The 27,990-nt window shown below is 43.2% G+C and overlaps 1 protein-coding gene and 1 long non-coding RNA gene across 2 annotated transcripts in view; both read left to right on the top strand.

Moving 5' to 3' along the window:
• The window catches only part of LOC140692722 (uncharacterized), a 53,709-nt gene extending 33,957 nt beyond the window's left edge, over positions 1-19,752 (top strand). Inside the window, exons 16-17 of the long non-coding RNA XR_012068288.1 lie at positions 18,067-18,139; positions 19,514-19,752. This is a non-coding gene — a long non-coding RNA (uncharacterized lncRNA). The remainder of the gene's footprint in view (positions 1-18,066; positions 18,140-19,513) is intronic.
• A 251-nt stretch (positions 19,753-20,003) lies between these two features.
• Positions 20,004-27,988, top strand: LOC140692720 (uncharacterized). The gene is made up of 4 exons (XM_072957035.1): positions 20,004-20,082; positions 22,488-22,709; positions 24,816-25,385; positions 27,794-27,988. Exons 2-3 carry the CDS (start codon positions 22,510-22,512, stop codon positions 25,225-25,227), a joined length of 612 nt encoding a protein of 203 aa, XP_072813136.1. The 5' UTR covers positions 20,004-20,082; positions 22,488-22,509; the 3' UTR covers positions 25,228-25,385; positions 27,794-27,988.
• The last annotated feature ends 2 nt before the right edge of the window (positions 27,989-27,990 follow it).

Below are 27,990 nucleotides of genomic sequence, written 5' to 3' on the forward strand. Positions count from 1 at the left end.
TATTTTATTTTTTTCCTCCCTGATCTTTATTATTTCCTTCCTTCTGCTTACTTTTGTTATTTTTGCTCTTCTTTTTCTAATTCTTTTAGGTGGTAAGTTTGATTGTTTATTGCAGTTGTTCCTCGTTTTTGAGGTAGACCTGATTCTCTCGCTATAAACTTCCCTCTAAGCACTGCCTTTTCTGGATCCCATAGGTTCTGTGTGGTTGTGTTTTCATCATCATTTGTCTCAATGTGTTTTTTATTGCTTCTTTGATTTCATCATCCACCCATTTTATTTAAAGTAGTATGTTGTTTAACCTCCATACTGTCATTTATTTCTCCTTTATTTTTCTGTAGTTAATTTCTAGTTTCATGTTATTGTGGTCAGAAAAAGTTGCTTCAAATATTTTCTATCTTCTTCAAATTGTTAATGCTTCTTTTGTGCCAAAGTATATGATCTATTCTAGAAAATGTGGTATGTGCACTTGAGAAGAATGTATGTTCTATTTTAGGGAAATATAAAGTTCTGAAAATATTACCCAAAACAAATTGTTCTATTGTATCATTTAATTTCTATGTTGTCTTATTAATTTTATGTATGGAAGATCTGTCCAGTGATGTTAATGGATTGTTAAAGTCTTCTACCGTGATTGTATTCGGATCAAATTTTCCCTTTTTATCTGTTAGTATTCTCTTTTTGTCTGTTATATATTTAGGTGCTCCTATGTTGTGTTCATATATGTTAATGAGTGTAATATCTTCATCTATGACTCCTTTAATCATTATAAAATGTCCTTCTTAATCTTTCTTTATAATCTTTGTTTTAAAGTCTATTTTATTTGAAATCACTGTTGATATTCCTGCTTTCTTGTGATTTCCATTTGTGTGGAATATCTTTTTCAATCCTCTCACTTTCAATCTATGTGTGTCCTTCTCCCTAACGTGGGTCACTTGTATACAGCGTATTGTAGATACTTGCTTTATTATCCACTCTGCACTCTATGTCCTTTGATTAAAGCATTTAGTCCGTTGACATTTATAGTAATTATTAATAGAAATGTGTTTATCACAATTTGAACTTTGTTTTGCAGTTCATTTTGTATTTCCTCTTTGTTCCTTACTTTTTCTTTTTGTGGTTTGATAATTTTCCTTTGTATTATCTTGGTGTCTTTTTAGTTTTGTGACTCTATTGTAACTTTTTGGCTTGTGGCTACCCTACTTTGTACATATATTAACCCATTACTATATCTGTTTGTTTTAAACAGATAATAATATAAGCTCAAACCCATCCTACCAAGAACAAAAAGAGAGAGAGACAGAGAGAAAGAGAGAGAAACCTGCATATTTTCTTGCTCGCCTCTCCCACCCTTAATGATTTAGATGCCGTCTTTTATGATTTCATGTTTATTCTGTTGTAATTCATTGTAGCAATCACCTTTCCAATTATGGTTTTCTCCTTTTTGTAGCATCCTGCTTCTTTTCTATTTAGAGTAGGTCTTTCAATATTTCCTTTAGCAAAGGTTTAGTGTTGCTAACTTCTTTTAGTTTTTGTTTCTCTGTGAAGTTCTTTATCTCTCCTTCTATTCTAAAGGATACCCTTGCTGGATAAAGTATCCTAGGCTGCATCATTTTTTCATTCAGGACTTTGAATACACCTTGCTTCTCCCTTCTGGCCTGTACTGTTTTTGTAGAGAAATCAGCTGAAAATCTTATGGGGGTTCCCTTGTATCTCATTCTTTGTTTTTCTCTTTCTCCCTTTAGAATCATTTCCCATTCTCAACCCTGGTCATCCTGATTGTAATATGTCTTGGTGTGGGTCTGTTTGGGTCCTCCTTGTTTGGGACGCTCTGTGTTTCCTGTACTTGGATATCTGATTCCTTCTTTAGGTTTGGGAAGTTTTCAGTCATGATTTCTTCAAATATCTCTTCAATCTCCTTTGTTCTTTCTTCTCCTTCTGGGACCCCCAATATGAGTAGGTTGGCATGCTTTATGTTATTCCATAGGTCCCTTATATTGCTTTCATTGGTTTTTATTTGTTGTCTTTCAGCTGTTTTGTTGTCTTGTCTTCTAAGTCACATATTCATTCCTCTCAATTATCCAGCCTACATTTTACAGCCTTTACCTCAACTCTCCTCTCAGCAAATGAGTTTTCCAATTTTCACTGGCTCCTCTTTAGAGTTTCAATTTCGTTATTTGACATATTCTCTGTCTCTATACACAATCTCTTTTAGTTTCTTCAGTACTTTGATCACTCCTTTTTTGAAATCATCTAGTAGACTATCAATGTCTATTTCATTGATTGTTCTTTCAGGGGGTTTATCTTGTTCTTTTAATTGAGACAGGTTGCTCTGCTTTTTTATCTTGCTTATATCTCTCTGGCACTATGGCTTATGGAGTATCAATTATCTACTGTGGTCTTTTAAGAGTTTATTTATTTATATAAAGTGGATGCAGAAATAAAACTAAGCACAAAGAAATTAGTTTTAAAAGCAGTATAATCAATAACAGAAGAACATATTGAAACAAGATAACAATTGAGTTGGGATGAATTTTTAAAATATTAAAGGAAGAAAAAATATTTGAGAACAGAGTATAATCACAACAGAAGAACAAAACAAGGATAAAACTGAAATTGGACAAATTGTAAGATAATAATAAAAGTATTTTAAAAGAAAATTTTAAAAGGGATTAAAAATAGAAATATAAAAATTATTTAAGAAGTAACATTTAAAAAGTAAAAGAAAATGGAACAGAAAAGGAAAAGAGTATGTTCCCGTGGAGATTGTGTGCCCTTAGTAATTTTATCAAGAGGTCCTTCTTAAATATGTGTGGTTACCAAGTCTTACTTCTGTGCCTTTTGTCTGTTATCCCTTTGGTTAATGATGTGGCCATTAACCTGTTAACCAGAGCCTACCCTGGCTATTGAATGGGGACTCCTCTTTGTTTTGTTGTTGTCAAAGCTCCTGCCCTTGCCTTGCTTCATGAACTCAGCTCGTTGTTTCCAGAGACCCTCTGGTCACACCCTTGGTCTGTGCTGCTCCCAGTGCCTGTAGGTAGACATGTCACTTCTCCTCCCAGTGCTGCATCTTGGTGCTGCACTCCTGCATGGTAGGTGGGCAGGTTGTGCCCCTTCTCAATGCCGTGTCCAGGTGCAGCAGTCCTCCACAGTAGTTGGGTTGGTTGCTCCCCTATTCAGTGCTACTCCCCACTCCACATCTGTTTCACACTCTGTGGGTGGGCTTGAGGCAAATGGCCACACCAGCCCTAGTCCCTGCTCTTTGCCAGAACGTTGCTCCTTGTTCATTTGTCTTAGAGGTGTGAGTTCGTAGAGACACCAGGACAGAAACGTCCTATATGTCTGGGGATGTAAACAAGTCTCAGTCCCACCTATGAGGTTGCAGAACTGCCAGGTACATATTCAGGTTTCAACCCCATGTCTGCCTGGGTGGGTATGATGGCTGTGGCTGAGCCTCATCTCTCTTATTCTGAGAAAACACCAGTTATGTTGCCATGAGTCAGTAGAAACAAAGGACGAAACACCCCTTCCCCCAGGCAAGCTAGCAATATTGCTTTGCTTTATTTGTTTCTTATTTTATTTGAGGCCCAGGCTGTTCTGATCTGTATACAATCCAAGCAGTTGTCCACAGCACACTGCAGTCCCCCAGGGTTACCTATGTACAGTCAACCAGAGTCTGCCTGGATCCAGCAGCCTGTCCCTTCCCATCCCTGATTCACTTCTAGGTTTGGGGGTTGTTGACACACTTTGTGCCCATTTAACTTAATTCTGTCAGTCAAGGGTGGTTCTGTACACATCTGAGCCTCAGAGGTTCCCTGTCCATCCTGCTGACCTCTCTGTTGGAAAGAGGGAGACCCAGTCAACCAGCACTATCCCTCCTTTGCTGCTCCCTCTTCAAAGGACCAACCCCAAGCCATTTTACATTTTCTTCCTTCTTTTTTCCTTTTCTCCTACCAGATTGGTGGCACATTTTGTCTTTTGAATATGGCAATGTTTTATCAAAGTTCAGCAGATGTCCTGAGTGGATGGGTGTGTCTGTGAATGTCAGTCTTGGTGAATTTATTGAAGAGTATAAGATACAAGCATCCTTATACTCCACTATCTTGGCCTTTCTCCAAGAATATACACTCTTAATAATTTTGTCATAAGGTTATTTTTAACTATGGGTGGTTGCCAAGTCTTCCTTCCACGCCTTTTACCTGTTATCCCCTATGTTGGTGGTGTGGCTGGTGTTCTGGTGGCCTGAATCTGCCCTGGATATTGAGCAGGAGCTCCTTTTTTCCTGTGGTTGTCACACTCCTGCCCATATCCAGCTGTGAAAACTCCACTTGCTGGTTCCAGAGGCCGTCTAGTCGTGCCCCTGGTCTGTGTCCCAGCATCAGTAAATGGGTGGTCTGCACCCCCCACCAGATGCCTGGTCCCAGGACCACACTTGTGCAAGGTAGTTGGCAGGTAGCTCCCCTGCCGCATTAGGTCCATGCTTTGTAGGTGGACTCAGAGGAAACAGCTGCACTAGCCCTCACCCCTGCTCTGTTCTAGAACACTTCTTCTTGTGCATTTGTCTTAGAAGAGCCAACTCAGAGAGGCATCGGTGTGTAATGGTCCCTTCTTCTTGGGACTGTAAACAAATCTCAGTCCCACCTATGAGGTTGTGGAGCCCCTAGATAGGGATACGGGTTTTGAACCCTCCTCTACCTGGGAACCATGCACCAGAAAATATGGTGGCTATGGCTGAACCTTGACTCTCTTCTCCCAAGAAGTCTCCAATAATGGCACTGTGGGTCTGCAGACACAAAGGCTATGGCTCCCCTTCCCCCCAGGGCACACCAGCAGTGTTTTCTGCCTTTTTTTTTTTTGTATTTTATGGGGTACCCAGGCTGTTCTGTATACTCTCCCAGCCATGGCACACAGAACATTGCAGTCCCCCAAGGTTTCCTCTGTAGAGTCAGCCCGAGTCCTCTGCTCAAATCAGACAGCCTGTCCCATCCCACCCCTGCTGGTTCGCGTCAAGGGCTGGGGATCGTTGGGACCCTTTGTGCCCAATTAACTTAGTTCTGTCAGTCAAAGTCTATTCTATACAGATCTGAGCCTCTGAGGTTCCATCTCCATCCTGCTGAACTGGCCATTGGAGTTGGGGAGACCCAGTGTATTAATGTTATTCCTACTTTGCAGCTGCCTCCCCATTGGAATGCTCCAGAACTATTTTCCTTTTTCTTCTTTTCTCCTGTTCTCCCACCAGATTTGTGGAAAATTTTATCTTTTGAAGAAGCCAATATTCTCTCAAAGTTCAGCAGGTATTCTGGGTGGTGGGTGTGTCTGTGGATGTCACTCTTGGTGAATTTGTGGGAGAGGGTGAGCTCTCGAGCATCTTTTTTACTCCACCATCTTTCCTCCTCCTTCACTCTTTTTCTTTTGATTGGAACATTTAGTCCATTGACATTTATAGTAGTTATTTTATAGATGAGGGTTTATTGCCATTTTGAAATTTGTTTTCCAGTTGATTTTGGTAATTATTTGTTTCTTTCTTTTAATTATTTTTTTTTTTGTGGTTTGATAAATTCCTTTTCTATTAGCTTGGTTTCTTTTTGGGTTTTATGACTCTAATATATACTTCTGATTTGTGGTTATCTTGTCATTCAAATATGGTAACCCCTTACTTCATCTGTTTGATTTTAGTTGATAGTCATGTGGGCTCAAGTGCATCCTAAAAAGAAAGAAGACAAAGAGAAAAAAGAAAAAAGAGAGAAAAAATATATATTCTCTTGCTCTCCTCTTCCACCTTTCATGATTTTGCTATTCTCTCTTTCTTGTTTGCTTTCTTGTTTTCTTTATTGACTTACTGACTTATTTATATCCTCATGTTTTCCCTTGCAATTCACTGTATTTATCGCATTTCCAATTATGGTTTCTTAATTTCTATAGCTTCCTGTTTATTTTTTATTTAGATTAGAACTTTCAAATTTTTTTTAGCATAGATTTAGTACTGCTGAATTCATTTAGTTTTTGCTTGTCTGTAAAATTCTTTCTCTCTTTCTGTTCTAAAGGATAGTCTTTCTAGATAGAATATCCTAGTTTGCAGCCTTTTCTTATTCAGTACTTTGAATATATCTTGCCACTCCCTTCTGGCCAGAAGTTTTTAGGTAGTGAAATCTGCTGAATGCTTATGGGACTCCCTTGTAACAAACACTTTGTTTTTCTCTCACTGCCTTTAGAATATTTTATTTAACTTTAGCCATTTTAACTATAATATGTCTTGGTGTAGATCTGTTTGGTTTCTCCTTGTTTGGGACCCTCTGTGCCTCCTGTACTTGGATAGTTCTTTCCTTCTTAAGGTTTGGAAAGTTTTCAGTCATGATTTCTTTAACTAACTTTTCAATCCCCCTTTCTCTTTCTTCTCCTTCTGGGACTCACCATTATGCATAGGCTGGCACACATTATATTATCTTGCTTTAATTGGTTTTTATTGACTTTTCTGTCTGCTGTTCTTTTTGGGTTATTTCTTTTATCTTGTCTCCTAAGTCATTTATTCATTCCTCTGCATTATCTAGTCTTTTTTGATTGCCTTTATTTGAATTTTCTATTTTTAACTAGCTCTTCTTTATAGTTTAAATTTTCTTTTTAAAGTTTTCTGTCTCTATTGATAGTCTCTTTTAGTTCTTTCAGTGATTTGATCATTCCCTTTTTCAAGTCTAGTAGACTATCAAAGTCTATTTTACTGCTTGTTCTTTCAGGGGATTTGTCTTGTTCTTTTAATTGAAAGTGGTTCCTCGGCTTCTTTATTTTACTTATATTTCTCTGGCTCTATGTATTTCTTCTAGACCCGTTTCTGAGCTGTTACATGTAGTAGGCAGGGTTGGAGCACTTCAGTTGTGAAGAAAAATAGGCAGAAGATGTTCACTGGGGAGTTCTCTCTGTGGTGTTGCCTGTCACTTGTTATGCAGACTTACAAAGTACTATTTGTTGATTTTGGCTTTATCCCTGCCTTAGCTATGGGAATGTCAGCCACCTACTCTGGTGCCACTCAGGTTCTGAGCCCCAGGAAACATCAGTGCAGATCCAGCAGTGTCAGTCCCTTGGACCTGCCTTAGCAAGTGTGCAGTCACACATATGAATTTGTGGTCCACTACAGGTTCAGCTCAAACCCCAATCCCGCACTCACATATGGAACCATACACCACCCTGTTGTAAATACCCTCACTGGCCACCCTTCTTGAGTAAGAACTCCACTCACTACCTGTAAGTCTCAGAGGTGTGGATCCACAAAGTAACCAGATACAGCAAATCCACCCTCTCTGTCTGGGGCTGTAAACAAATCTCAGTCCCGCCTGTGAAGTTGCAATGGCACAGGGTATGGAGTCAACATTCAGCTCTGCCTTTGTTCAGCAGTGTTGGCTCTCACCAAGCCCCATTTCTCTTCTCACGAGAACACACCAGCAATGGAGCCAAGTGGAGTAAGTGACTTTGGCACAGCTGTGTTTCATTCCTCCCCCATTATATCAAAATTGGTGCTTTTTTATGAGAGTTTCAGTCTGTTCTGTTCCACACACACACACACAGCCAGAGCTCACACTGCCCTCTAGTTTCCTGAGGCTGTCTCTCTGCAGTGTGACCCAGCCCTCTACCTGGGCTCTTCACTGACTCCAGTAGCCTGTTCTGGCTCATCCCTGCTAGCTCATGTCTAGGGCTGGTCATCACAGGGACCCTCTGTGTCAGTTTTCCCCAGTTCTGCCTGCCATGCAGTTGCCACTGTCTCCTCCAAACCTTGGAAGCTCTGCTTCTTTCCTAGCTGATCTCCCAGCTAGAGAGGTTGTGTCCCAGTGTGAGGGTGCCTTTATTCCTATGCTACTCTTTCCCTGCAGGATCAGTCCTGCACTGAATTTTTCTTTTCTCTTTTTATTCCTTACCATATTTTGTGAGAATCTTCCTGTATTTCAAAATAAGAGACACTCTACCAGAGTTCAGGAGGTTTCTGTGCAATTCAATGTTTTTGTTGATGTAATTCTTTGAGTATTTGTGGGAGAGGTCAAGCTGTGAGTCTGTCTACTCTGCCATTTTGGCTCCTTCAAATTTTAAAATAGGGCTAGTTCTTTCTTAATTACTCTCAACAAGCTGTTGTAGTTTTCAGCGTACATGTCTTGTAATTTTTCCTTGCCTCTATTGGATGCTGATTCAGAACATACACAACCTTCTAGAGAAACCTGTCCCACCCTGCCATTTACTGCCAACTAGCTGGCCTGTGTCTGAATCACCAAAAGGTTTTGTTCTTTATCTGATTCTTAATTCTTTAGAATTTATCATTTTACTCTCATAAATGCTGATAGTACTTGTAACATATATTTTAAAATAAAAATAATAAACTTTATTCTATAGATGAAATATGAATGAATCTCAAGTAACATATGCTTTTAATACCTTAGAATTAGTAAAGCAATATAGATACATTATAAACGCTTGAAATGTTGCCTAAAGGAAAAGTGCAGAGATTTGCAAATCCCACTCCCAGAAGTGACCGTCATTAATGGTTTGGTGAACATCTCTCAGTCTCTATCTCTCTCATTCTCTCTGCCTCTGTGTCTCACACACCACAAGATTCATTTACATCTATGATGATTTGACACATATGTGGTTATAGAAATGACATCTGGGATGTAGATGATGGATTAACAGGCATCCAAACTGAGGGCTTCCTTGACATCAGGTAAAGACCTAGCACTCATTTTTCCAGCTGCACAACATTCATTCCTCCATGTGAACCAGAACTGATGAATCCCACCCCCTCTCCATGAACATTAGTGTTGCTTCCATTTCCCTAGTAGTTTAACCAAGATTGTGATGAACATCCTTGAAAAGACATCTTTGAAAAATTGTGCAAGAATTTTAGTATGATCAACACTAAGCATCAGCACTGCTCGGAAAGTGGTGCACTTGTGGAACTGTGATGCATTCTGCATACTGTTCTCCCAGAGAGAAGAGTCTGCTCACTCTTCCCTCCAGGGGATCTACTGTGGCCTCTGCCTCCTCATGTTGTCACTAGAGCTGGTTGTCTCCAGGCTAAAGGCCTGCCAGTGTGATGTTGACCAATGCTGTCTCCGAAGTGTGGACATCTTCATGCATCCTCACTTGAGAGGTCGAGCATCTCTAATATACACTGGCCACCTGCATTGCCTCTTGTTGGAATTGCATGTGTTTGTTCTGTTTCTGTTTAGAACACAGTGTTTCAAGATATTTTTGGACCACAGGGATGTGAAACCTTTCTCTGACTTTAGGTTATGAAAAATGATTTTTCCATGTTATGGTTTGTCTTTCATGGATTTTGATTATTATTATTTTTTTTATTTTGTTAGGTTATGTTTTGCCACAGGAAGAGCTAAGCATCTCCCTCCTGGCTCTGGTTTCACACATAGAATAGCAGTGCCTATCTCGAGATTATGCACATAGTTACTAAAAATATTCGTTTTGTATATCTCATATTTAATCCACCTGGATTTCCCTTTGAAATAACCAAAATGCTACTTCAAGTAAAAAAAAAAAACACCAATCCCTTGTTAAAATATGACAGCAGACACAAACAGCCACCTTTTGTATGATTTCATTGATAGGGAACATCCAGTGTAGGGAAAGACACACAGAGAGAAAGAGGATTAGGGCTTGTCAGGGGTTGGGGGAGGGATAAAAGAGAATGTGTGCTTTGGATACGGGGTTTTATTTTGAGGAAAGAAACAGTCTGAAACTAGACAGTGACGATGGTTACACAGCATTGTGAATGCACTTAATGCTCCTGAATTGCACAATTTAAAATGGAAAAACATCTAAATTTTATTATGGTAAACTTAAAACATAAAAATAGATGGTACTCTAAATGACATGAAAGAAAACAAGGAAATGACAGAAAAAACAAACAAAAATGATGCCAGGAGAAGGGAAGTAAAGTTCGGGTCTGGGAGTGGGTTGATTCTTAGAATTAGATGACAGTGTTGGTGGTTGCAGAGACATCTCAGCCCGTAAGGGTGGTGATGCCTGAATTGGCTCTGGGTCTCATAGAAGTATGTGTGTAGGTTCAGGGGGAGCTACAAGATCAGGCTCAGGGACTCCCTGCAGGACTGGTAATGTAACTTGGCTCTAGGTCTCCTGTAGGGCTAGTCTTACAGTCTGCAGAGCTGGTGGGATGTGACACGGTTCTGTGTGTTTTGCAGGTGCAGGCTCGGGTTCCCCAGCAGGGTTGTTGGAATGGGACCCAGTCCTGGGTCTCCTGCAGGAGCCAGCTCAGGATCTCATGCAAGACCAGGCTCAGGGTATCCTTGTAAGGCTTGTGGAATGAGACCCCATCATTTTTCTCCTGCAGCAGCAGATTCAGGGTGTCCCTGCAAGGTTTTTCAATTTCACCCTGCTCTATATCTCCTGCAGGAGCAGGCTTGGACTGTCCCTGCTGGGTTGTTGGAATATGACCCATCTCTGATTCTCTTTCAGAAGCAGGCTCAGGGTCCCCCTACAGGGCTAGTCGATTTTGTTCCAGTCTTAGGTCCTTTGCAGGTGCAGGACTGGGGTCTCCCTTCAGGGCTGGTGAAATGTGACTCAGCTGTTTGTCTCTTGCAGAAACAGGCAGAGTTTCTCCCTGCAAGCCTTGTGGAATGAGACCCAGTGCTGGGTCTCCTACAGGAGCATGCTCAGGGTCTACATGCAGGGCTAGAGGAATTGGACTTGGCTAATGGTGTCCCTGCAGTGCTGCTGGAATTGTTCCAATTCTTGGGTGTCTTGAAGGTGTAGGCTCTAAGTCTCCCTGCATTGCTAGTGAAATGTGACTCAGTTGTGGTTCTCCTGAAGGGACAGTCTCAGGGTTTCCGTGCAGGGCTGGTAGATGGGACATAGTGCTGGGTCTCCTGGAGGAGCAGGCTCATCTTGCAACATGACCAATCTCAGGTTCTCCTGCAGGAGTAGGCTCGGGGTCTTCCTGCAGGGCTAGTGGAATTGGACATGGCTCATGGTCTCCCTGCAGTGCCATTGGAATTGGTCCAATTCTTGGGTCTTTTGAAGGTGTAGGTTGCAGGCTGATAAATTACCTGTAGGGCTGGTGGAATGTGACATGGCTCTTAGTCTAATGCTAGAGCTGATTCAGGGTCTTTCCACAGGGTTGGTAGAATTGGCCCAGGCCTGGGTCTCCTGCATGTGCAGGCTCTGGTATCCCTGTAGTGCTTGTGGAATGTGACTGGGTTTCTGTTTCCTGCAGGGGCAGGCTCAGAGTCTCCTAGCAGTGTTGCTGGAATGGCACATGGTTCTGAGTTTCCTGCAACAGCAGGCTTATGTTCTTCCTGCATGGCTAGTTGAATATGACTCAGACCTTGGTCACTTGCAGGAGCAGGCTAGTTTTCTCACTGCTGGGATGGTGGAATCAGACCCTGTCCTGAGTCTTCTGCAGAAGTAGCTCCAGGTCTTCCTGCAGGGCTGTTGGAACATGACCCATCACTGGTTCTGCTTCAGGAGTAGGCACAGAGTCTCCTTGCAAGGATAGTGTAATTGGACCCAGCTCAGGGGTCACTACAGGGCTGATGAAATGTGTCCTGGCTCTGTGGTTCCTGCAAGTGTATATTCTGTGTCTCCCTTCAGGGTTGGTTTAGTGGGACCCATTCCTGAGTCTCCTGTAGTAGTAGGCTCAGAGTCTCCCTGTAGGGCTGGTGGAATGGGCCCCTTCTCTAGGTCACCTGCCAGAACAGATTTGGTCTCTGCCTTCAGGCTGGTGGAATTGGGCCTGTTCTTGCATCTCCTGCAGGAGCAGGCCTTGGGTCTTCCTGGAAGAATACTGTAATATGACCCATCTCTGGTTCTCTTGCAGGAGAAGCTCATGGTCTCCCTAGAAGGTTAGCAGAATTTGTCCCATTCCTTGGTCCAAGGCTCAGGGTATCCCTGCAAGGTTGGTGGAATGGGACCTAGTCCTGTGTCTCCTGCAGTAGCAGGTTCTGTTCTCTTTGCAGGGCTGGTGGAATATGACTCCACCCTGTGGTTCTTTTGCAGATGCAGGCTCAGGGACCCCACCAGAACTGATGGCTCTTAGTCTCCTATGGGAGCAGGTGAGGGATTCCCTGGAGAGCTGTTGGAATTGGTCCCAGTCCTAGGTCTCTTACAACTGCAGGCTCAGTGTCTCCCTGCAGGGTTTGTGGAATATGACTTGGCTGTGGTTATGCTGCAGGAGCAAGCTCAGTGTTTCCATGCAGGGTTGGTGAAATGGGATCTAGTTCTGGCTCTCCTGCAGGAGGAGGCTGGGGTTCTCCCTGGAGAGGCTGATGGAATTGGACTGGGATGTCTGTCTCCTGCAGGAGCAAGCCTATGGATTACCTGCAGAGCTGGTAGAATGTCACACAACTCTTGTTCTTCTGCAGGAGCTGGCTCATGTTCTCTGTGAATGACTTGGTCTCCCCCAGGAGTAGGTTTGTAGTCTCACTACAGAGCTGGTGTTATGTGAACCGCACTGTGTTTTCTGCAGATGCAGTCTTAGTGTTGGACTGCAGGTTTGGTGGAATGGGACGAAGTTCTGGGTTTCCTGGAGTAGCAGGCTCACGGTCTCCCTTCTGGGGTATTGGAATGTGACCCAGTCATGTGTTTCCTGCCGAAGTGGCCTCAGGATATCCCTGCAGGGCTGTTGGAATTGGACCTCACTGTGTATCACCTGCAGGATCAGGTTTGTGCTCTCCCAGCAAGGCTGGCGTATTTGGACCTATTCCTGGGTCTCCTGCAGAAGCAGGCTTTCAGTCTTCCTGCAGGGCTTCTGGAATATGACGTATCTCTAATTTTCCTGCAGGATCAGGCTTGCGGGTCACCCAGCAAGGCTAGTGGAATTGGACCCAATTCAAGGTCTTAGTGCATGATTGATGTAATGGGACCCAGTCCTGGGTCTCCTGCAGGAATTGGCTCAAAGTCTTCCTGCAGGACTGGTGAAATTGGACCAATTCCTGAGTCTCCTGCAGGAGGAGGCCCTGCATCTTCCTGGAGGGATGGTGGAATATGACAGAGATCTGTTTCTCCTGCAGGAACAGGCTCAAGGTCTCCCTACAAGGCTAGTGTAATTGGACACATTCCTGGATCCATTGCAAGTGAAGGCATGATGGTCTTCCTACAAAGCTGGTGGAATGTGATTCGGCTCTGAGTCTCCTGCAGGAGTAGGCTTAGGGTCTCCTTGAAAGATTGGTGAAATGGGACACAGTGCTGTGTCTCCTGCAGTAGCAGGTTCAGGTTCTCCCTACAGTATTGGTAAAATTGGACCTGACTCTAATTCTCCTGCAGTAGCAGACTGAAGGTATACCTGCATGGCTGGTTGAGTGTGAAGGAACAGCAAGTCTTAATACATTGGCCCACTCCTGGGAAAAGGATAAACAGGGCTTGGTGCATGGTCTCGTATTTTCTGAAAAAGCCCCTTGAGATGTGTTGATTCTGATGACCTCTTCCAAGAACTTGAACACTTTTAGAATCTCTGCCAACTCATCTTGTTTAGACTGAAGGACTCTGCCTTTCATCAGTTCTTGGAATAGAGATCAACACAAAAGGAAAGAGGGAAGAAAAAATTACCAATCTATCTGTTGAGAAATCAGCTGAAGACATTAAAAAGTTCTCTTGCAATACACTTGTTTCTATTTTGGTGCATTTAGAATCATTTCCTTATTATCAATTTTTGCCATTTAAATTAGAATATATATTGTCGTAGGCCTACTGGGGTTCATTATGCTTGGACGCTCTGTGCTTGCTGTGTTGAGATAGCCGGTTCTATATTTGGTTTAAGAAAATTTCAGTCTGATTTCTTCAAATACCTTTTCAAACCATTTGTCTTTATTCTTTTCCATGTGGGATCCCTATGAGTCATACACTGGTATGTTTTCTCTTATCCCAGGTTTCAGTTGCATTGCTTGCATTGGTTTTCACTTGCTTTTCTATGTCGTGTTCTGACTGAGTGATTGCGGTTATCCTGTTTTCTAAGTCATTTATTTGTTCCTGTGCATTATCTAGTCCGATTTGGACTGTCTTTAGCTTAGCTATTCTCACCATTGAGTTTTCCGATTATATTTGGCTCATCTAAAGTGTTTCTCTTTCCATTTATACTAGCCTGCATTTGTATTCATAGACTCAAGATTTCCTTCAGTGTTTTTATGTCCTCCCTTTTCAAGTCATGTTCTAGTAAATTTTGGGGGTCTAATACATTGGATGTTCTTTCAGGAGACTCCTGTCTTTTGAAAATTTGGAATAGTTCTTTTAACTTTATTATATCTCTCTATCGCTATGGGTTAAGGATTATCAGTTATCTATTATAGGCTTGAACGGCTTTTGTAAGTGAAATCATTTCTGTGCACATTTAGTTTTAATGCTGTGAGGATTGTTTTTGGTATGTAATGATGCCATGCATTCCTTCTGTGTCCGTTGCCTGTTATATCTATGATTGCTACTGTGGTTTTTGTTGTGGTGAATATAACCTATTCTAGTAAAGTTAGCAGAGTGTCATTTTGGTTAAAAGTTTATCATAGCTCTGACAGTGCTGGGACTAGTAATTTTTGCTGGAATAGAGGTTTCCAAATGGTTTCTGGGCTGCAGGCTGGATATGTGGAGAGGGAATTTTTCCAATATACACTCATGAAAGTACATTCGTCCTTACTGTTGCCACGGAAAAGTCAAAATTTTATAATGGGTGCCCTCAGATTCTCTGCAAGCAAAAACAAAAGTGGAAACAAATCTAATGATGTCACGCATTAGAAACTGCTGAAACAATCCTGCAGTGCCACAATTGGGTCCTAAGTGTAGTACTGGGTCAGCACCACAACTATAGTTGCATTAGCATGTGGTAGGCAAGGTTGATGGAAAAGCTTCAAATTCTCCTATTTTTCAGCAGATCTCTGCTCCAAGAACTCTTGTCAATAAGGCATGGGAACTCAAAGGCAAGCATGGAGCATTTCAAAAACCTCTGCATTGGACAATAAGAAATTTCAATCCTGCCTATGAAAGTTGCAGATCTTTTGGCTATAGAATCTTATTTCAACACTAAATTGCCCTGGATTCTAGAAACCAGATAAAGATGGCTCTGATTGAGACCATTTCTCCTTTATGGAGAAAATAAGCAATTATACTGTGAATGTGAAATGGCTGTGATTAAGGCCCTGGGTTACTAAGCTAATCTACAACACATATACCAGCAGATTTAATATTAAGAGAGGACCCAGGCAGATCTGTTCTCTAGATAGTACCAACCACAGCCCAAAACAATCTCGAAATCCCTGGGAATAAATTTGAGACATCAGCCACACCCCTAACACACAGATTCCACAGGCACACCTAGCTCAAAATTGGCAGATGGAGTCTTGGTCTGGGAATCAATTGAAGAGAAATTTTGTGATTATTGCTTTCAGTTATGTCAATCAAACGTCCACTATGCACTCTTTTAACCCTCAGCACATCGTCTTCCATCTTAAATGACCTGTCCACTTTAGAGTGTGCATCCCAGTAAAACACAGTTTCCCCTTTACTGCTCCTTCACCAAAGGTCAGGTCCTGCACTGATTTCCATTCTCTACTATGCCTTCTACTCTTTCCAGGTTATGTGAGAATTCTTTCTGACTTTTGAAGTAAGTGATGTCTGGCCATTATTCAGCAGGGATCCTGAGCCAAGGGCCGTGAGAGTGGATGCTTATCTTGCTGTATACATGGGAGAGAGTAAGCGAAGATTGCACTGGTACTCTGCCAGTTTGGCATGGATAAATTAACACAATTTAGACATAACTCACAGACACTTAATCCTTGTTTAGATATTTTTCTCTATATCAATGGTGGAAGGATCTGTTCGAAGTATCCAAGTCTGACAATGTGTACATACCTCCATTGCAGACTTTAAATAGTTAACAGAAATGAATTACATACTATGGGAAGGGTAAAAAATTAAGATAGTTTTAGAAATATGCTAAATCTAACTAAAAGACAGAGTTGCCATATTTAGGTATCAGCTTGAAATACCCAAATACCATTCAGGATATGGTCTATGTCCTTGCACTCCTCCCTGTCCTGCAATATTGCTGCCGATATATCAGCTGAAACCCCTCTGGAGGTTCTCTTGTGACTATGTTGCTTTCCTCCAGGCGCATTTTAAATCCCTGGGATGCTCATGAACTTCGTTGATTTGAATCATACAGCTGCTGGTAGGTCTATTGGGATTCCACCTCCTTTGGACGCTGTGTACTTCCTGAATTCGCATAGATGATTCTATCATGGCTTTCAGCAAGTTTCAGTCTGATTTTTCTACAGATAACTTTTCAGAAAATTTTTGTTACTTTATCTCTTGCTTTTCCATCTGGGACTCTTACGAATCCTAGTCTTTCATGCCTTGTCTTACCCGAGGATTCAACAGCAATGTTTTCATTGGTTTGCACTTGCTTTCCTATGTCAGCTTCTGACCGAGGGATTTCTGTTCCCATGTCTTCACAGTAATTCACGCGTCCCTCTGCATTATCTAGTCTGCTTAGGACTGAATTTTAGCCCAGATATTATCTCATCCATTGAGTTTTCTGATATTATTTGGCTCGTTATTAGGCTTTCTCTTCCCCTTTTCTGGTATTCTGCCTTTTGTGATTCTGAGACACTGTTGTTCTTCAGTGTTTCCCTCACCTCCGTTTTCAGTGCTTTCTCTGAATTGCGTTTTGCAGTCTAGTTTTTTGAAAGCTTATATTTTGGGCCTTCAATCTCTTTGGAACTGAAAATGGTATTTCCTGTTTCTTTTACTGTACTTCTTCAATTCTACTGGTCAGGAAATATCAGGTATCTAATATAGACTTCTAGGGCTTTGTTAAGTGAAAACTTTGGAATCTTGGCTCTATGCAATTCCATGGGATTTCTGTGAGGACAAATTCTCCTAGACATTGATGCCATGTCCTGTTCCTGTGTGTTGTCTGGTATATCTCCATTTGCTGGTGTTGCCTTTGATATGATGAAAACCCCATACTATTTCGATTAGCAAAACCTCATTTTGATTACACTTATCTCACATTTCTGAAAGTGCACAGTACACTTCCTTTGGTGGAAATGAAGATTGTAAAGGTTCTCAGCTCTGCATTCTGCTCTATGTCACTTTGGAGTGTTTCCAAAACAGCCAACTGAGAGTTCGCTTGTGCTTTGAAGTTCCATGAGAATGTCCCAATGAAACCAGTTCTTCCCAGAGCTTCTCTGCCTACAGAAACACCAGTGGAAGCATATCAATGGATGTCACACATCAGGGCCAGTGGAATGATCCCGCAGACCGACCTTGGTGTCCTCGGTGCCGTACCGTGCCGGTGCCATCCAAAATGGAGCATCTGCTTTTGGGAGATGCTGCTGAAGGATATGCTTCATCTTCTCACGCTGTGGACTTGGACCACTCTTACTTGTCCTCTCATCCTTGTGGCTCGGGTGCACGAAGGCAACCATAGAGCTGTTGCGAATCCTGTGCCTCAAACCAAACCATAATCCCAGCCCAGGTTATTAATGTAGCAGATCCTAAGGCTTTTCATTCTGATTTCAAACCCAAGGCCCCCTGGATCCCTCAGACCAAATGCACGATATCTCTGATTCAGCCCCACACGTGCTCTATTGGCAAATTGCCCAATTGGTCCCTGGTCCTGCAGATGCACTGGGTGTGGCCATGGGACATATCGATAATCTCAACCGCGTGTGCCGCTGTGGTGGCCTTCTCATTGGGGTCACAATTCGGTTTGCTCTCTTGATAGGAACCACCACATCCCACAACGCACTCCAGATCCCTGAGACTCAGCGTGTGCCCTCATCTGTAGCCATAACAATCCCTGACCGCTGCCTCTGCTACGTCAAATTTGGCAGCTCGGGTCTTGGTCTCAGAATCAATTGTGGGGATATTTTGCGCTGGTTTCTTTGAGTTCTGTCAGCCAAGCATCTGCTGTGCACTCTTCTAACACTCAGTGCATCACCTTCAATCCCATGTCTACTCTTCGCTTGAGAGTGTGAGTCCAAGTTAAACAGAGTTTCACCATTGCTGCTCCATCACCAGGGGTCAGACCCTGCACTGGTTTCCATTCCCTGCTTTGCCTTCTCCTGCTTCCAGGTGTTCTGAGGCCTCATCCTGTCTTTGGAAGTAACAGACCACTCTTCGGCAAGTGTCCTGTGCCAAGGGCTGGGTGAGTGGATATTTCCATTGCTGTGTACATGGGAGCGAGTGATCGCAGGTTGCACTGCTTCTCTGCCAACTGGGCATCGGTGAATCAACACTTTCCAGATACACTTCCCAGATATGTGATTTTTGTTTAGCTCTTTGTTTCTATACAGCCGTGGGGGGAGAGATTGTCGGAACATTACAGTTTTCACATTGTGTTGGTATCTAAATTGCAGTCTTTAAAAAGTTTAATAGAATTGATTTCCATGTTTTGGGAGTTATACGAAAATGAAGTTAGTTTTTCCAACATCCTAAATCGACCTAGAAGTCAGACTTGTCAATTTCGGTAACATTTTGTCAGCTCTAAGGAAAATATAGACAGATAGAATGCAAAGTAGCAGTCCAAAGTGTAAAAGTGGTCATATCAACTCTTTACTGTTTAAGCCTCCAAAACCAACAGGAATCATGAAATAGCTATTGGAAACATGAAATAACCCCCAACCTTAAATTCACTTGTGCATGTGGTGCCCTTTACTCCCAATGACACCTACTGGCCAATGTTGGCATTTCAAGGGGTAACATCCCTCTCTAGGAAAATACAAGAAAAAACAAACCAAATATATACTTTAGGTTTGAATCCAAAAGCACCTACAGGCATTATAGCTTAGAGAACGCTGCGGCAGGTATGCTAGGCTATTGAGAACAAGGTGTTCTTCTATCAGTGATGAGAACGCTTAATCATCTGATCATGTTGGGTAAAGCAATTTAACGCAACCGTGTCTGCAGCCCCATGATATACTGCACCCGGGGGCTTGACTCAATTGAAAGACTGTCCACATAAGCTGTGTTTTTAATGTCATTGGCGACTTTTACAGTTCAGTTCACTATCTGACTTATAATATTTACTTATACTGTGTTGAAAAACTGAGGGCTAGTACATATTCAAGTTCAGTCAAAGTTCCCCTCATTTACCACTCTCCCTTCACACCAGAGAAGACACAAACGCAGCATTTGCTGAATCTAGCGGAAGGCCTTCGTTTCTTTGTGTGAGCTAAGTATTCAATTCCTACCTATTTCAGTCGAGACTCTTTGACCTTTAAGGAGTTCACTGTTTTCACAAAGTGTGTAGCTGGAGGAAATCTAATTCGAGGAGGGGCTTGCCCTTCTCGTACTGGCTTCATTGCAGCTCAGGTACTGATCCTTCCAAATGGATGCCTGAGTGGAGGGGAGGGAAGAGCAAGTGCTTGTTATCTAGGCCCAAACCTGGGAAAAGGCTTACCTGGGCTTGGTGCACTTTGGTCTGCATGGCTTGGAAATGCCCCTTGGGACGTGTGGATTCTCACGACCTCTTCCAAGAATATGAGCGTTTTGATCACTTCTGCCATCTCTTCTCTTTTAGACGTCAGGGATCTTGGACCCGTTCTTGGAGCAGAGAATTGAGGAACTTCCTCAAGTCCACGTTGGCACTCCGTATGTTTCTGCCAGTATCAGCGTGGTTCAATAGGTCTCATGAATGTCTTTCGAGCCTGGTATCCTCTACAGCTGTCTCCAGGCCAGTAATCTCCATTGTAGCAGAACATCTCTCATCAATGTGTTCGCATCTCTCCTCAATCCGTGCAGCCATCTTTTCGGCCAGCTGCTCTTCGTATCTCCCATACAGTCGACTTCAACAGGACTGGGCAAGTCTGAAGGTACCTCGGAGACTCACCAGTAAGGTGATGAGAGGCAGATCTTCCACTATCTGGCCTTTCAGGTCTGGAAATTGACCCGTGAACTCAGGTCTTTGGGCAGTAGCAGTATCTCGAACTGACAGAGCTTCCCGGACCAAAGAACTAAGCTGAGCTCCACAGAGAGCGGCAGCCTCTCCATCACACGGATCCAACCACAGAACTCTGCCCGGTTACCTAGGATCCACCGGCCACAACAAGCCTCACGGTACAAACCAACATTCCACCTGGAATCCAACCGGTAACTGCCATCCCCAAAGGCTGCTGCATCTTGTCAGTGTTGGGGGAGGGGCTGCATCCGACGAGAGGTTCCTAAGCTAAATGTGATTCTACCCACTAGCGTCCCATGGGACTCTGTACTTCCCTCTTTCCTTTTCTTCAGATCTGTATGCACAGTACCAACGGAGGCAAGTGTGTCCATTTTCAGTTGATGGTTTCACACGTCTTTAAACTTTCTAACAGTTCACAGTACCCAGAGACCCTCTAAAGGAAACTTATGTTCCAGTAATATCCGTACACCCGGAATACATTTCCGTCGGTTGCTTTCTGATGAAACACCCGCACTCTCAGGACATGGATCCATTGGTTTCATGGGGGCTGAAATTCCAAGAAATGAAACCAACCCCAATGTGCACTTTACTGTCTGTCTCTTTTGCTCTTAGTACACTTTTGCAGAGCTACTTGTCTTTGTTAAAGGCTTATGCCATTTCTTCTCGAAGTAGGGTTTTATATGGCATTCATTCATCCTGTTGGAAGACTTGCAAGTCTATATCACGGACTAGGAATCCATTTGACTCCAAATCGGCATTTGGGTTAGGTCTCGATATGCTCTTATGAATCAACATTAACGAATATAAATGCACGCCTCTGATTTCCGAATACAAGTGTGCTGAGTACATGCAAGCCACGTTACTGGGTCGATGCATACTGAATGATCCTTGACATCCCCTTGAGTATTTCCTTTTGAATAATCATGATTCCCTTGGTATATGTCAGCCAACAGTACCCTTTGGGTGCTTGTTTGTTTGTTTGATTCTTTGTTGGTCTGCTTCTCGTTTGTTTTACAAACACGTCAGGCCATGCATCTCTCCGTTCGCTTCAAACAGAGAGTCATATAAGCTGATTCACTTAAAATAGTGCTTCCAATCACCTATGATTTCCTGCTTCCCTCTCCCATTTTAGGCATTTGATGTCCTCCTTTCCATCTTCAGGTTTCTTCCTTGCCACTCATGCTCCTCTTGCATTTCCAATAATGGTTTTCTTCTTTCCATTTCATCTTGCTGCTTTTCTATTCAGGGGAGAATTCTCAAACTTTCTTATAGAATAAGTTTCGAACTGCTGAATTCTTTTAAGATTTGCCGGTATGTGGAATTCTATAGCTCTGCCGTTATTAGAAATGGCGGTCATGTGGCCTAGGTTACCCTAGATGGCAGCATTTTGCCCTTCAGGGTATGGTCTATGTCCTGGCACTCCTCCCTGTCCTGCAATATTGCTGCCGATATATCAGCTGAAACCCCTCTGGAGGTTCTCTTGTGACTACGTTGCATTCCTCCAGGCTCATTTTAATTCCCTGGGATGCTCATGAACTTCGTTGATTTGAATCATACAGCTGCTGTAGGTCTATTGGGATTCCACCTCCTTTGGACCCTGTTTACTTCCTGAATTCGAATAGATGATTCTTTCTTGGCTTTCAGCAAGTTTAAGTCTGATTTTTCTACAGATAACTTTTCAAAAATATTTGTTTCTTTATCTCTTCCTTTTCCATCTGGGACTCTTACGAATCCTAGTCTTTCATGCCTTTTCTTACCTGAGGATTCAACAGCAATGTTTTCATTGGTTTGCACTTGCTTTCCTATGTCTGCTTCTGACCGAGGGATTTCTGTTCCCCTGTCTTCACATTCATTCACGCGTCCCTCTGCATTATTTGGTCTGCTTAGGACTGAATTTTAGCCCTGATATTATCTCATCCACTGAGTTTTCTGATACTATTTGTTTCGCCTTTAGGCTTTCTCTTCCCCTTTTCTGGTATTCTGCCTTTTATGATTCTGAGACACTGTTGTTCTTCAGTGTTTCCCTCACCTCCGTTTTCAATTTTTTCTCTGGATTGCGTTTTGCAGTCTAGTTTTTTGAAAGCTTATCTTTTGGGCCTTCAATCTCTTTGGAACTGAAAATGGTATTTCCTGTTTCTTTTACTGCACTTCTTCACCTCTACTGGTCAGGTAATATCAGGTATCTAATGTAGACTTCTAGGGCTTTGTTAAGTGAAAAATTTGGAATCTTGTCTCTATGCAATTCCATGGGATTTCTGTGAGGACAGTTTCTCCTAGACATTGATGCCATGTCCTGTTCCTGTGTTTGTTGTCTGGTATATCTCCAATTGCTGGTGTTGCCTTTATTGTGATGAACACCCCATACTATTTCGATTAGCATAACCGTAGTTTGATTACGCTTATCTCACAATTCTAAAAGTGCACAGGACACTTCCTCTGGTGGAAATGAAGCTTCTAAAGGTTCTCAGCCCTGCATTCTGCTCCATGTCACTTTGGAGTGTTTCCAAAACTGCAAACTGAGAGTGCGCTTGTGCTTTGTAGTGCCACGGGAATGTCCCAATGAAACCAGTTCTCCCCAGAGCTTCTCTGCCTACAGAAACACCAGTGGAAGCATATCAATGGATGTCACACATCAGGGCCAGTGGAATGATCCCGCAGACCGACCTTGGTGTCCTCGGTGCCGTACCGTGCCGGTGCCATCCAAAATGGAGCATCTGCTTTTGGGAGATAATGCTGAAGGAAATGCTTCATCTTCTCACGCTGTGGACTTGGACCACTCTTCCTTGTCCTCTCATTCTTGTGGCACGGGTGCACGAAGGCAACCACAGAGCTGTTGCGTATCCTGTGCCTCAAACCAAACCAAAATCCCAGCCCAGGTTATGAATGTAGCAGATCCTAAGGCTTTTCATTCTGATTTCAAACCCAAGGCCACCTAGATCACTCAGACCAGATGCACGATATCTCTGATTCAGCCCCACACGTGCTCTATTGGCAAAATGCCCAATTGGTCCCTGGTCCTGCAGATGCACTGGGTGTGGCCATGGGACATATCGATAATCTCAACCGCGCGTGCCGGTGTGGTGGCCTTCTCACTGGGGTCACAGGTCGGTTTGCTCTCTTGATAGGACACACCACATCCCACAACGCACTCCAGATCCCTGAGACTCAGCGTGTGCCATCATCCATAGCCCTATCCCTCCCTGACCGCTGCCTCTGCTACGTCAAATTTGGCAGCTCGCATCTTGGTCTCAGAATCAACTGTGGGGATATTTTGCGCTGGTTTCTTTGAGTTCTGTCAGCCAAGCATCTGCTGTGCACTCTTCTAACACTCAGCGCATCACCTTCAATCCCATGTCTCCTGTCTGCTTGAGAGTGTGCGTCCAAGTTAAACAGAGTTTCACCTTTGCTGCTCCATCACCAGGGGTCAGACCCTGCACTGGTTTCCATTCCCTGCTTTGCCTTCTCCTGCTTCCAGGGCTTCTGAGGCCTTATCCTGTCTTTGGAAGTAACAGACCTCTCTTCGGCAAGTGTCCTGTGCCAAGGGCTGGGTGAGTGGATGTTTCCATTGCTGTGTACATGGGAGCGAGTGAGCGCAGTTGGCACTGCTTCTCTGCCAACTGGGCATCGATGAATCACCACTTTCCAGATACACTTCCCAGATATGTGATTTTTGTTTAGCTCTTTGTTTCTATACAGCCGTGGTGGGAGGGATTTTCCGAAGACTCCAGTTTTGACATTGTGTTGATATCTCATTTGCAGCCTTTAAAAAGTTTCATAGATTTGATTTCCAAGTTTTGAGAGTTATACGAAAATGAAGTTAGTTTTTGAAACATCCTAAGTCGACCTAGAAGCCAGACTTGTCAATTTCGGTAACAATTTGTCAGTTCTAAGGAAAACATAGACAGATAGAATGCAAAGTAGCAGTCCAAACTGTAAAAGGGGTCATGTCAACTCTTTACTGTTGAAGCCTCCGAAACCAACAGGAACCATGAAATAGCTATTGGAAACATGATATAACCCCCATCCTTGGTTTCACTTGTGCATGTGGTGCACTTTACTCCCAATGACACCTACTGGCCAATGTTGGCATTTCAAGGGGTCACATCCCTCTCTAGGAAAATACAAGAGGAAACAAACCAAATATATACATTTAGGTTTGAATCCAAAATCACCTAGAGGCATTATAGCTTTGAGAACCCTGCTGCAGCTATGCTAGTCTATTGAGAACCAGGTGTTCTTCTATCAGTGATGAGAACGCTTAATCATCCGATCATGTTGGTTAAAGCAATGTAACGCAACCGAGTCTGCACCCCCATGATATAGTGCCCACGGGGGCTTGACTCAATGAAAGAATGTCCACATAAGCTGTGCCTTTAATGTCATTGGCGACTTTTACAGTTCCGTTCACTATCTGACTTATAATATTTACCTATACTGTCTTGAAAAACTGAGGCCAAATACATATACAAGTTCAGTCAAAGATTCCCCTCACTTACCACACTCCCTTCACCCCAGAGAAGACACAAACCCAGCATTGGCTGAATCTAGCGGAAGGCCATCGTTTCTTTGTGTGAGATAGTTATTCATATGCTATCTATTTCAGTCGAGACTTTTAGACCTTTAAGGAGTTCACTGTTGTTCACAGAGGGTAAAGCTGGAGGAACTCTGATTCGAGGAGGGGCTTGCCCTTCTCGTACTGGCTTCATTGCAGCTCAGGTACTGATCCTTCCAAATGGATGCCTGAGTGGAGGGGAGGGAAGAGCAAGTGCTTGTTATCTAGGCCCAAACCTGGGAAAAGGCTTACCTGGGCTTGGTGCACTTTGGTCTGAATGGCTTGGAAATGCCCCTTGGGACGTGTGGATTCTCACGACCTCTTCCAAGAACATGAGCGTTTTGATCACCTCTGCCATCTCTTCTCTTTTAGATGTCAGGGATCTTGGACCCGTTCTTGGAGCAGAGAATTGAGGAACTTCCTCAAGTCCACGTTGGCACTCCGTATGTTTCTGCCAGTATCAGCGTGGTTCAATAGGTCTCATGAATGTCTTTCGAGCCTGGTATCCTCTACAGCTGTCTCCAGGCCAGGAATCTCCATTGTAGCAGAACATCTCTCATCAATGTGTTCGCATCTCTCCTCAATCCGTGCAGCCATCTTTTCGGCCAGCTGCTCTTCGTATCTCCCATACAGTCGACTTCAACAGGACTGGGCATGTCTGAAAGTAGCTCGGAGCCTCACCAGTAAGCTGATGGCAGGCAGATCTTCCACTGTCTGCCCTTTCAGGTTCTGGAAACTGACCCGTGAACTCAGGTCTTTGGGCAGCAGCAGTATCTCGAACTGACAGAGCTTCCCGGACCAAAGACCTAAGCTAAGCTCCACAGAGGGCGGCAGCCCCTCCACCACACTGATCCACCCACAGAACTCTGCCCGGTTACCTAGGATCCACCGGCCACAACAAGCCTCGCGGTACACACCAACATTCCACCTGGAATCCAACGGGTAACTGCCATCCCCAATGGCTGCTGCATCTTGTCAGTGTTGGGGGAGGGGCTGCATCCGACGAGGGGTTCCTAAGCTAAATGTGATTCTACCCACTAGCGTCCCATGGGACTTTGTTCTTCCCTCTTTCCTTTTCTTCAGATCTGTATGCACAGTACCAACGGAGGCAAGTGTGTCCATTTTCAGTTGATGGTTTCACACGTCTTTAAACTTTCTATCAGTTCACAGTACACAGAGACCCTCTAAAGGAAACTTATGTTCCTGTAATATCCGTACACCCGGAATACATATCCGTCGGTTGATTTCTGCTGAAACACCCGCACTCTCAGGACATGGATCCATTGGTTTCATGGGGGCTGAAATTCCTAGAAATGAAAACAAACCCCAATGTGCACTTTACTGTCTGTCTCTTTTGTACTTAGTGCACTTTTGCAGAGCTACTTGTCTTTGTTAAAGGCTTATGCCATTTCTTCTCGAAGTAGGGTTTTATATGGCATTCATTCATCCTGTTGGAAGACTTGCAAGTCTATATCACGGACTAGGAATCCATTTGACTCCAAATCGGCATTTGGGTTAGGTCACGATATGCTCTTATTAATCAACATTAACGAATATAAATGCACGCCTCTGATTTCCGAATACAAGTGTGCTGAGTACATGCAAGCAGCGATACTGGGCCGATGAGTACTGAATGATCCTTGACATCACCTTGAGTATTTCCTTTTGAATAATCATGGTTCCCTTGTTATATGTCAGCCAACCGTACCATTTGGGTGCATGTTTGTTTGTTTGATTTTTGTTGGTCTGCTTCTCGTTTGCTTTGCAAACACGCCAGGCCATGCATCTCTCCGTTCGCTTCAAACAGAGAGTCATATAAGCTGATTCACTTAAGATAGTGCTTCCAATCACCTATGATTTCCTGCTTCCCTCTCCCATCTTTAGGGTATTGATGTCCTCCTTGCCTTCTTCTGGTTTCTTCTTTGCCACTCATGCTCTTCTTGCATTTCCAATAATGGTTTTCTTCTTTCCATTTCATCTTGCTGCTTTTCTATTCAGGGGAGAATTCACAACCTTTCTTGTAGGATAAGTTTCAAACTGCTGAATTCTTTTAAGATTTGCCGGTCTGTGGAATTCTCTAGCTCTGCCGTTATTAGAAGTGGCGGTCATGTGGCCTAGGCTACCCTAGATGGCAGCATTTTGCCCTTCAGGGTATGGCCTATGTCCTGGCACTCCTCCCTGTCCTGCAATATTGCTGCCGATATATCAGCTGAAACCCCTCTGGAGGTTCTCTTCTGAATATGTTGCTTTCCTCCAGGCGCATTTTAAATCCCTGGGATGCTCATGAACTTCGTTGATTTGAATCATACAGCTGCTGGTAGGTCTATTGGGATTCCACCTCCTTTGGACACTGTGTACTTCCTGATTTCGCATAGATGATTCTTTCCAGGCTTTCAGCAAGTTTCAGTCTGATTTTTCTACAGATAACTTTTCAGACATTTTTTCTTTCTTTACCTCTTGCTTTTCCATCTGGGACTCTTACGAATCCTAGTCTTTCATGCCTTGTCTTACCCCAGGATTCAACAGCAATGTTTTCATTGGTTTGCACTTGCTTTCCTATGTCTGCTTCTGACCGAGGGTTTACTGTTCCCCTGTCTTCACATTCATTCACGCGTCCCTCTGCATTATTTGGTCTGCTTAGGACTGAATTTTAGCCCTGATATTATCTCATCCACTGAGTTTTCTGATACTATTTGTTTCGCCTTTAGGCTTTCTCTTCCCCTTTTCTGGTATTCTGCCTTTTATGATTCTGAGACACTGTTGTTCTTCAGTGTTTCCCTCACCTCCGTTTTCAATTTTTTCTCTGGATTGCGTTTTGCAGTCTAGTTTTTTGAAAGCTTATGTTTTGGGCCTTCAATCTCTTTGGAACTGAAAATGGTATTTCCTGTTTCTTTTACTGCACTTCTTCACCTCTACTGGTCAGGTAATATCAGGTATCTAATGTAGACTTCTAGGGCTTTGTTAAGTGAAAAATTTGGAATCTTGTCTCTATGCAATTCCATGGGATTTCTGTGAGGACAGTTTCTCCTAGACATTGATGCCATGTCCTGTTCCTGTGTTTGTTGTCTGGTATATCTCCAATTGCTGGTGTTGCCTTTATTGTGATGAACACCCCATACTATTTCGATTAGCATAACCGTAGTTTGATTACGCTTATCTCACAATTCTAAAAGTGCACAGGACACTTCCTCTGGTGGAAATGAAGCTTCTAAAGGTTCTCAGCCCTGCATTCTGCTCCATGTCACTTTGGAGTGTTTCCAAAACTGCAAACTGAGAGTGCGCTTGTGCTTTGTAGTGCCACGGGAATGTCCCAATGAAACCAGTTCTTCCCAGAGCTTCTCTGCCTACAGAAACACCAGTGGAAGCATATCAATGGATGTCACACATCAGGGCCAGTGGAATGATCCCGCAGACCGACCTTGGTGTCCTCGGTGCCGTACCGTGCCGGTGCCATCCAAAATGGAGCATCTGCTTTTGGGAGATAATGCTGAAGGAAATGCTTCATCTTCTCATGCTGTGGACTTGGACCACTATTCCTTGTCCTCTC

This window comes from Vicugna pacos, unplaced genomic scaffold (genome assembly GCF_048564905.1).
Source record: "Vicugna pacos unplaced genomic scaffold, VicPac4 scaffold_16, whole genome shotgun sequence".
Classification (NCBI taxonomy): domain Eukaryota; kingdom Metazoa; phylum Chordata; class Mammalia; order Artiodactyla; family Camelidae; genus Vicugna; species Vicugna pacos.

What these genes read in the sequence shown, in the direction of transcription:
- LOC140692720 (XM_072957035.1), top strand. Translation starts at nt 22,510, where the DNA reads ATGGATGTCACACATCAGGGCCAGTGGAATGATCCCGCAGACCGACCT. An exon ending in TGTGGCACGGGTGCACGAAG is followed by an intron (nt 22,710 to 24,815) that starts GCAACCACAGAG and finishes CTTCTCTTTTAG; the next exon opens with ATGTCAGGGATCTTGGACCC.